Source organism: Nerophis ophidion, linkage group LG03, assembly GCF_033978795.1.
Source record: "Nerophis ophidion isolate RoL-2023_Sa linkage group LG03, RoL_Noph_v1.0, whole genome shotgun sequence".
NCBI classification, from domain to species: domain Eukaryota; kingdom Metazoa; phylum Chordata; class Actinopteri; order Syngnathiformes; family Syngnathidae; genus Nerophis; species Nerophis ophidion.
In genome coordinates, this window is record NC_084613.1 from 40,603,051 (window position 1) to 40,612,736 (window position 9,686).

The 9,686-nt window shown below is 46.3% G+C and overlaps 1 protein-coding gene across 2 annotated transcripts in view; it reads left to right on the forward strand.

Moving 5' to 3' along the window:
• itpk1b (inositol-tetrakisphosphate 1-kinase b) overlaps nt 1–9,686 on the forward strand; it is a 68,954-nt gene that overhangs the window by 56,969 nt on the left and 2,299 nt on the right. For both annotated transcript variants that reach the window (XM_061895182.1, XM_061895181.1), the window contains 3 exons: nt 1,100–1,265; nt 8,930–8,997; nt 9,474–9,636. In XM_061895182.1, coding sequence (XP_061751166.1) covers nt 1,100–1,265; nt 8,930–8,997; nt 9,474–9,636 — 397 coding nt within the window. The remainder of the gene's footprint in view (nt 1–1,099; nt 1,266–8,929; nt 8,998–9,473; nt 9,637–9,686) is intronic.

A 9,686-nucleotide genomic window follows, 5' to 3' on the forward strand; every position in this document is an offset into this window, starting at 1 on the left:
TACTTATGAGCCGATTATTATGTTAGAAAGCGAAAAAAAACAACTATTTATCTTCTTGGCTCTCATACTGATCATGAACGATAGGGAAAATTCCAAAAAAGTGCCGTTTCCCTGGAAATGCATTGGTAAAATAGTTAATTTGTGTCGTTGCTTTGATCTTTTAACATTGTTGAAATCAAATGTTGTCAAATCCTGAAAGACCACCTCTATTCGTTGTCAAAGTATCTACAGCCTGTAGAAATGCGTGCAGGTGAAGCATGATGTTGGTGTGAGACACTGCACATTTCCACATCGTCAGTCTTGATGCATCTCAACTTTGCCATGAAAAAGAGTGTACGGCAGGTTTTTGTGCATACACATGCGTAATAATCATATGTATGAGGGCCATGGTCACCAGACCACGAAGCTCACACAAAGCACTCCCACATCCATGACCAATATAATCCCTAATGTATAGGTCTCCCTTCGAGGAACGCTAGAAAGTAAAAATAATAAAGCGTGTACAAATAGTACGAATCATGATTAAGAATTAAGGATAAAATATGTAAAAAATATTATGAAGATAAACATATATGTAGAATAAATATATAAAAAATGAATAGACCTAAAAAAAATCTAGCATAGATAGAAAGAATAAAAAGTTAAGTACGAATGACTTCAAAAATGCAAAACTATGCCCTTAAATAGTCTCATATTTAACTACAGTGTATTCAAGGACAGTTGAATTATGTCTGAAATTTTAACGATTGATGAAAAACATCAAAAAGCTTGTCAAATCTGGTTGTTCAAACAGTCGTATATGTCAAGTTATGTGGGGAATTACACTGCGCCAACAAATAAAAAAGCAGCGCCCACGGGTGGGGGTGGCTGAATGAATTGGGACTGACCCAGGGCGCCATTGAAGCGAGAACCGCTTCTGCACTGGGGAACAAAAAGAGCAATCCTCAGTGTTCCCAGATAATGAAACACACATTTGTCCAAAATATCTCAATAATTAAAATGAAATAATTTGACTCGTCAGCCCCCAATTGATTCCACAATGTGTCTCGATACTTTCATCTGAAATCAGTGCTCCGTTTCTATGACTTTCCCCACCCAGATGGCCATTATCTTCAACGAGGACGACCTCAAGGATGTGAAGGCGCCCTGTGTGATCCAGAGCTTCATCAACCACAACGCAGTGCTCTACAAGGTGTTTGTGGTGGGCGACTCCTACACGGTGGTGGAGAGGCCCTCCCTCAAGAACTTCCCTGCTGGACCTGCAGGTAAGCCAGCCAATATATGAGCGCGTAAAAGGTCTTTACAGTCCCGTAATTGGACATGCTCTGGCTTTTCAAGGCTTGTAGGAGCAATTGACTTTTTTTCCGCGAGTCTAAATGTCCAACGTGTTGAAAATAACCAAATAGGACGGTGGATGCAGTCAGCGTCATTCCAATGATGGCCTGGAATGTTCTATTTGGCCCAGTAGAACAGTGTTAAACCAGCTTGCAATTTTTCTGCCCCTCTAACTAAAACTTAATTAGTCGTCGTCAGGATGGTAGAGTCATGGCTCCTTTTTTTTGTACTCGACCATGTCATGTGTGTTTTAAATTAGGCTATAATAGCAAACAAAATGGCAAAGACAGTGTTGGGGAAAACCATTGAAAATGTGTTTTTCCCACATTTATTGGTGGAAAAAAAGGCATTTTCAATTGTTTTCACCATTGAAATGGTTTTTACCATAAATTGATTAACGTGGACCCCGACTGAAACAAGTTGAAAAACTTATTCGGGTGTTACAATTTAGTGGTCAACTGTACGGAATATGTACTGTACTGTCCAATCTACTAATAAAAGTTTCAATCAATCAATGCGACTCTACCATCCATTTTTCCCACATTTATTGGGGCAACTCCTCTATGAGCTGCCACCTTATCGTGGTAGAGGAGTTTGCGTATCCCACTGATCCTAGGAGCTATGTTGTCCGGGAGCTTTATGCCCCCTGGCAGGGTCTCCCAAGACAAACAGGTCCTAGGTGAGGATCAGACAAAGAGCAGCCCAAAGACCTCTATGAAGAATACAAATGAAGGACCCAGATTTCCCTCGCCCGGACGCGCGTCACCGGGGCCCACCTCTGGAGCCAGGCCCGGAGGTGGGGCACGATGGCGAGCGCCTGGTGGGCGGGTCCGAATAGACAACATGGGTCCCCCCTCCAATGGGCTCACCACCCATAGCAGGGGCAATAGAGGTCGGGTGCAATGTGAGCTGGGCGGCAGCCAAAGGCAGGGCACTTAGCGGTCCGATCCTCGGCTACATAAGCTAACTCTTGGGACGTGGAATGTCGCTTTGCTGGGGAGGGAAGGAGCCTGAGCTAGTGCGCGAGGTGGAGAAGTTCCAGCTAGATATAGTCGAACTCATTTCGACGTACAGCAAGGGCTCTGGAACCAGTTCTTTCGAGAGGGGCTGGACTCTCTTCCACACTGGCGTTGCCAGCAGTGAGAGGTGATGGGCTGGGATGGCAATTCTTGTTTGCTGCCCAGCTCAAAGCCTGCACGTCGGAGTTCAACACAGTGGACGAGAGAAGGCGGGGGACGGGTCCTGACTGTTGTTTGCCCTTACGTGCCAAACGGCAGCTAAGAGTACCCACCCTTTTTGGATTCACTCGAGGGAGTACTGGACAGTGGTGGTGAGTTGGCTTCGATGGTGGGGGAGGAAGCTGAACAGACCTGGCAGGCCCAAACGCATTGTGAGGGTTTGCTGGGAATGCCTAGCAGAGTCTCCTGTCAGACAGAGTTTCAATTGTCGCCTCCGGAAGAACTCGAGGGAGGCGCTGGACATTGAGTTCGAGTGGATGATGTGTTCCATACCTCTATTGTCGAGGCGGCCGATTGGAGCTGTGGCCGCAAGGTGGTTGGTGCCTGTCGTGGTGGTAATCCTAGAACCCGCTGGTCCACCAGCGGTGAGGGATGCCGTCAAGCTGAAGAAAGAGTCCTATTGGGCTCTAGTGGCTCATACGACTCCGGAGGCAGCAGACAGGTACCGACATGCCAAGCGGCTTGCGACTTCAGCGGTTGCGGAGGCTAAAACTCGGACATGGGAGGAGTTCGGAGAAACCATAGAAAACGACTTTCAGACTGCTTCGAAGCAATTCTGGACCACCATCCGCCGCCTCAGGAAGGGGAAGCAGTGCAATGTCAACACCGTGTATGGTTGGGATGGTGTTCTGCTGACCTCGACTGCGGATGTTGTGGATCGGTGGAGGGAATACTTCGAAGACCTCCTCAATCCTACCAACACGTCTTCCGATGAGGAAGCAGTTCCTGGGGAATCGGTGGTAGGCTATCCTTTTTCTTTAGCTGAGGTTGCGGAGGTAGTTAAAAAGCTCCTCGCTGGCAAGGCCCCGGTGGTGGATGAGATAGGCCCAGAATTCCTTAAGGCTCTGGATGCTGTAGGACTGTTTTGGTTGACAAGACTCTGCAACATCGCGTGGACATCGGGGGCGGTACATCTGGATTGGCAGACCGGGGTGGTGGTTCCTCTCTTTAAGAAAGGGGAACCGGAGGGTGTGTTCCAACTATCGTGGGATCACACTCCTCAGCCTTCCCGGTAAGGTCTATTCAGGTGTACTGGAGAGGAGGCTACGCCGGATAGTCGTACCTCGGATTCTGGAGGAACAGTGTGGTTTTCGTCCTGGTCGTGGAACTGTGGACCAGCTCTATACTCTGGTTTTTGTCCTGGTCGTAGACCTGTGGACCAACTCTATACAATCTCAGCAGGGTCCTTGAGGGTGCATGGGAGTTTGCCCAACCAGTCTAAATGTGTTTTGTGGACTTGGAGAAGGCATTCAGTCCTGTGGGTAGTGCTCAGAGAGCATGGGCTAACAGACTGTCTGATTGTGGTGATCTGCTCCCTGTATGATCAGTGTCAGAGCTTGGTCCGCATCGCCGGCAGTAATTCGGAACCATTTCCAGTGAGGGTTGGACTATGCCAAGGCTGCCCTTTGTCACCAATTCTGTTCATAACTTTTATGGACAGAATTTCTAGGCGCAGTCAGGGTATTGAGGGTATCTGGTTTGGTGGCTGCAGGATTAGGTCGCTGCTTTTTGAAGATGATGTGGTCTTGATGGCTTCATCTGGCCGAGATCTTCAGCTCTCACTGGATCGGTTCGCAGCCGAGTTTGAAGCGACTGGGATAGGAATCAGCACCTCGAAGTGGTGCAGTCCATGGTTCTCGTCTGGAAAAGGGTGGAGTGTCATCTCTGGGTTGGGGAGGAAGTCTTTCCTCAAGTGGAGGAGTTCAAGTATCTTAGAGTCTTGTTCACAATTGAGGGAAGAGTGGATCGTGAGGTCGACAGGCAGATGGGTGCGGATGCTTTGTCGATCCATTGTGGTGAAGAAGGAGCTGAGCCGGAAGACAAAGCTCTCAATTTACCGGTCAATCTACGTTCCCATCCTCACTTATGGTCATGAGCTTTGGGTTATGACCGAAAGGAAAAGATCATGGGTACAAGTGGCCAAAATGAATTCCCTCCGGCGGGTGGCAGGCTTCTCCCTTACAGATAGGGTGAGAAGCTCTGTCATCCGGGAGGAGCTCAAAGTAAAGCCGCTGCTCCTCCACATCGACAGGAGCCAGATGAGGTGGTTATGGCATCTGGTCAGGATGCCAACCGAACGCCTCCCTAGAAAGGTGTTTCGGGCACGTCCGGATTCCCCGGGAAGAGCTGGACGAAGTGGCTGGGGAGAGGGAAGCCTGGGCTTCCCTGCTTAGGCTCCTGCCCTGCGACCCGACCTTGGATAAGCGGAAGAAGATGGATGGATGGATTATTGGGGCAATACAATTTAGAAGTTTTGGATCAAAATAGTTAATATACAGTACAGGCCAAAAGTTTGGACACACCTTCTCATTTAATGCGTTTTCTTTATTTTCATGACTATATGTCATGAAAGTGACAATTATAGACTGTCACGGAAGACATCAAAACTATGAATGAACACATGTGGAGTTAATAGGTGAAATAACTGAAAACATGTTTTGTATTCTTGTTTCTTCTGTTTTGCACACTCCTGGCATTCTCTAGATGAGCTTCAAGAGGTAGTCACCTGAAACGGTTTTCTCTTCACAGGTGTAATAGTTTTGATGTATTCAGTGACAATCTATAATGTAAATAGTCATGACAATAAATAAAAAGCATTGAAATGAGAAGGTGTGTCCAAACATTTGGCCTTTACTCTATATATGTATAATATTGTAATCAAATATATTACATTTTATAAATAACGTGTGTGTATTAATTAGTTATATATTTACAAAATGAACTGGTAATGTATTTTCTAGAGATTAAACGATTATCGACCGGGTCGATTATTGGTGCCGATATTTGGCATTTTGACGTATATCAGTATATGCTTCTTTCTATCAGTATTGGTCTTTTTTTCTTTTTCTTTTTCTTTCCCCAGTTGAAACAGAACTACATCAGCAGATACACATATGTATAAACACCATTATTTAGAATATTAAGTCACCACTCATAACAAGCTCAAACACGTTTGCCCTGCAAGTGAAAAGTTGCCTTTTTTTTCCACCACAGAACTTACGCAGCCACGTCCCCTCACTTTGTTCTTGCGTGCAAGTGTTCGTCATTTGTACAAGCTATAGTTCTTCTGCTTAGCTTTCAAAATGTACATATTTTGCCGGTGTATCCAGTTTTTGTCCTGCTTTCCCAGCGTTTTACCGCCTCCGTTTTATATGTTTTGCAACTTTTATGGCGAGTGTGGCGAGTTTCATGTTCCGTGATCCAATCAAATAACGTGACATAGACGGATGGACATTCGGATGACAGAAAGGATCTCTGCCAGGCCTCGAATTTTAACTTTTTAAGGTCAAAGCAAGTGTTGCCTTAAAGGAGGGCTCATATTTTAGGGCACCAAAGCAAGTTAGAAGGGTACCATACATCACCATACACAGTGTTGACAGTGCACTCTTTCCCCTTATGAGGCAGCGGATGGTGGTCCAGAATTGCTTCAAAGCCGTCTGGAAATTTGTTTTCCATGGCTTCCCCGAACTCCTCCCATGTCTGAGGTTTATCCTCTACAACCTCAAAAGCTGTGCGCTGCTTGTCCTGTCAGTACCTGTCCGCTGCCTCTGGAGTCCCATGAGCCAAAAAAACCCAGATAGGACTCCTTCTTCAGCTCTACGGCACACCAGCAGGCTCTGGGGTTACTGCCACGACAGTCACTGACCACCTTGTGGCCACAGCACCGATTGGCCGCCTCGACAATAGAAGTACAAAACAATGTCCACTCGGACTCAACGTCCAGCGGCTCTCTCATCACATGTTTAAAGTTCTTCTGGAGCTGAAAAATCAAACTCCGCTAGATGTTCCCAGCAGACCCTTACAATCTGTTTTGGGCCTGTAGAGAGCTCCTATTCATTGGAGTGTCCAAAACATGACACCGCAAATCCGATGACACAACGACAAAGTCAGTGACAGAACTGCGGCCGAGGCTGTCCTGGTGCCAAGTGCACATATGGAAGCCCTAATGTTTGAACATGGTGTTTGTTATGGATAATCTGTGACGAGCAGTAAAGTCTGATAACAAAACACCACTCGGGTGCAGATCCGGGCGGCCGTTCCTCCCAATCACGCCTCTTTAGGTGTTACTGTCGTTGCCAATGTGAGTGTTCAAGTCCCCGAGCAAGGCAATCACTTGGGGGGAGAACTCTCCAGTACTCCCTCTAGGGCAGGGGTGCCCACACTTTTTCTGCAGGCGAGCTACTTTTCAATTGACCAACTCAAGGGGATCTACCTCATTTATATATATCATTTATATTTATTTATTTATGAAAGAGACATTTTTGTAAACAAGTTAAATGTGTTTAATGACAATACAAGCATGTGTAACACATATAGATGTCTTTCTTTCACGAAGACAAGAATATAAGTTGGTGTATTACCTGATTTTGATGACTTGCATTGATTGGAATCAGACAGTAATGACGCCCACATTTTCAAATGGAGGAGAAAAAAAGTTGCCTTTTCTGTACAATACCACATGAAAGTGGTTGGTTTTTGGCATCTAATTCATCCAGCTTCCATACACTTTACAAGAAAAACATTGGCGGCAAATTCCGTAGCTTGCTTGATTGACATTCACGGCACCCGAGGGTCTTGTGAGATGACGCTGGCTGCTGCCAGTTCATTATTATGAAAAAATGACAGAGAGGAAGGTGAGAAACACTTTTTATTTCAACAGACTTTCGCGCCGTCCCTTCCGTCAAAACTCTAAAGGCCGACTGCACATTTCCTATCTTCACAATAAAAGCCCTGCTTCATGCTGCCTGCGCTAACAAAATAAGAGTCTCGGAAAACTGGCGTGCACAAGCGATCCCTCAGAAAGCTGGCGTGCACATTACTGCGTGCACAAGCGATCCCTCAGAAAGCTGGCGTGCACATTACTTGTGCACGCCAGCTTTCTGAGGGATCGCTTGTGCACGCCAGTTTTCCGAGACTCTGTATTTAGTTAGCGCAGGCAGCATGAAGCAGGGCTTTTATTGTGAAGATAGGAAATGTGCAGTCGGCCTTTAGAGTTTTGACGGAAGGTACGGCGCGAGAGTCTGTTGAAATAAAAAGTGTTTCTCGCCTTCCTCTCGGTCATATTTTAATAATAATGATCTTGCAGCAGCCAGCGTCATCTCACAAGACCCTCCGGTACCGTGAATGTCATTTAAGTGACGTCTTGGTGAAGATTGATGATCACTCATTTTTAGGTCTATTTTTTTTAAAAGCCTGGCTCGAGATCGACTGACACACCCCCCGCGGTCGACTGGTAGCTCGCGATCGACGTAATGGGCACCCCTGCTCTAGGGAATCGAAAAAGGGCAGGTACTCTGAGCTACTTTTTGGTGAGTAAGTACAAACAGTCAGGACCCGTCCCTCCACTCGAAGGCGGAGGGAAGTTCAAGGTAAAGTACCACTAGGTGTGGTGAAATTACCCTCTGCATTTGACCCATCCCCTTGTTCCACTCCCTGGGAGGTCAGGGGAGCAGTGGGCAGCAGCGGTGGCCGCGCTCGGGAATCATTTTGGTGATTTTACCCCCAATTCCAACCCTTGGTGCTGAGTGCTGAATTTCCACTGCAGCCTGTCTCCTGTCACTGCTTGCAACACCAGAGTGGAAGAGAGTCCAGACCCTCTCGAGAGGAATTGGTTCCAGAACCCTTGTGCTGCGTTCAAGTGAGTCTGACTAGATCTAGCCGTAACTTCTCCACCTCGCACACCAGCTCAGACCCTCCCCGCGAGGTGATGTTCCACGTCCTAATAGCTAGTTTTTGTAGCCAAGGATCGGACTGCCAAGAGCACTGACTTCAGCTGACGCCCAGCTCACACTGCACCTGACCTCTATGACCCCTCCTCTGGGTCCCACCTTCAATGGGTACCCATGTTACCTCTTTGGGCTGTGCCCGTCAGGGCCAAATGGGGACAGGTGCTCACCATCGAGCCCCGCGTCCGGGCGAGGGAAATCTGTGTCTTTGAATTTGATTTTCCAGCGAGGTCTTCGAGATACTCTTTGTCTGTTTGGTCCCTCACATAGGAATTTTTTTCTTCGGAGACCCTAACAGGAGGCACAGAAACCCCCGGACAACATTCTCCTCGGATCATTGGGACACGCAAACTTCACGATAAGGTGGCAGCTCAGAGAGGTTTTAGCATCTTGGATGTGCAAAATGTATTAGAGAAGATATCACATCTCTTAATTTTTTTTAAACTAAATTATTTATTTACTATGCTTCCCTCACTGTAAAAAGTTTGAACCCATCTGGAGTGATCTTACTGACCTAAACTAAACGTTGCACCGTCTCCTCAAGGGTTGAACTTTGTCGCCGCCTAGTGCTCAAAAGGAGCAAAACGTATCATCGCGTCATGTTTATTTTCCCCTCTGTTCCCTTTTCAGACAGGAAAGCCATTTTCTTCAACAGCCACAACGTTTCCAAGCCGGAGTCATCCTCTGACTTGACCTCGGTAGGACTTCACTTTCTATCATGTGACTTCAATTCACACAAAAACTAACTCAAAGCTTTGAACAATTTACTAAATGTTATGTTCCTAAAGTAAGAAACATCAAGGCAAAATGCTTCCATTGATTAGTTCTGAGTATTGTAATTGATTGTTAGTATTCTGTCTAACATCAACATTTTTGAGACATTTTTTTTAACAAGTTGAAAAAGTTTGTCTAAACTTTTGTGGCAGCGTTGTACTCCGTAATACTTTGTTTGCATATCTGCTGTACTTTTTTTTACTTAATAGAACTGTCCATAGGAGGTTGTTTGCTGTCAAAATGGCAACAAGTGCACAATAATGTTTAATTACGATTAACGTGTCAGCCGTGTTTGTTTTTTTACTCCTTTTCTACTCACTTATCAAGCAGACAAATACAAAAATAGCACCCAACAATGTAGTCTGCTCTTCCCTGAGTGACAGTCCAGTTGTCCTTTCAGAGGGACAACGTGGAGGGCGTGTCTCAGCCTCCCAGCGATGACGTCATTCGAGAACTGTCCCGGTCCTTGCGGCAGGCGCTGGGCGTGTCCTTGTTTGGCATCGACGTCATCATTAATAACCAAAGCGGCCAACATGCTGTCATTGACGTCAACGCCTTCCCTGGTAAAGTGGGCGTCCCCTAAAAACGCCTTTTCCTCTTCTTCTTCTTCTTC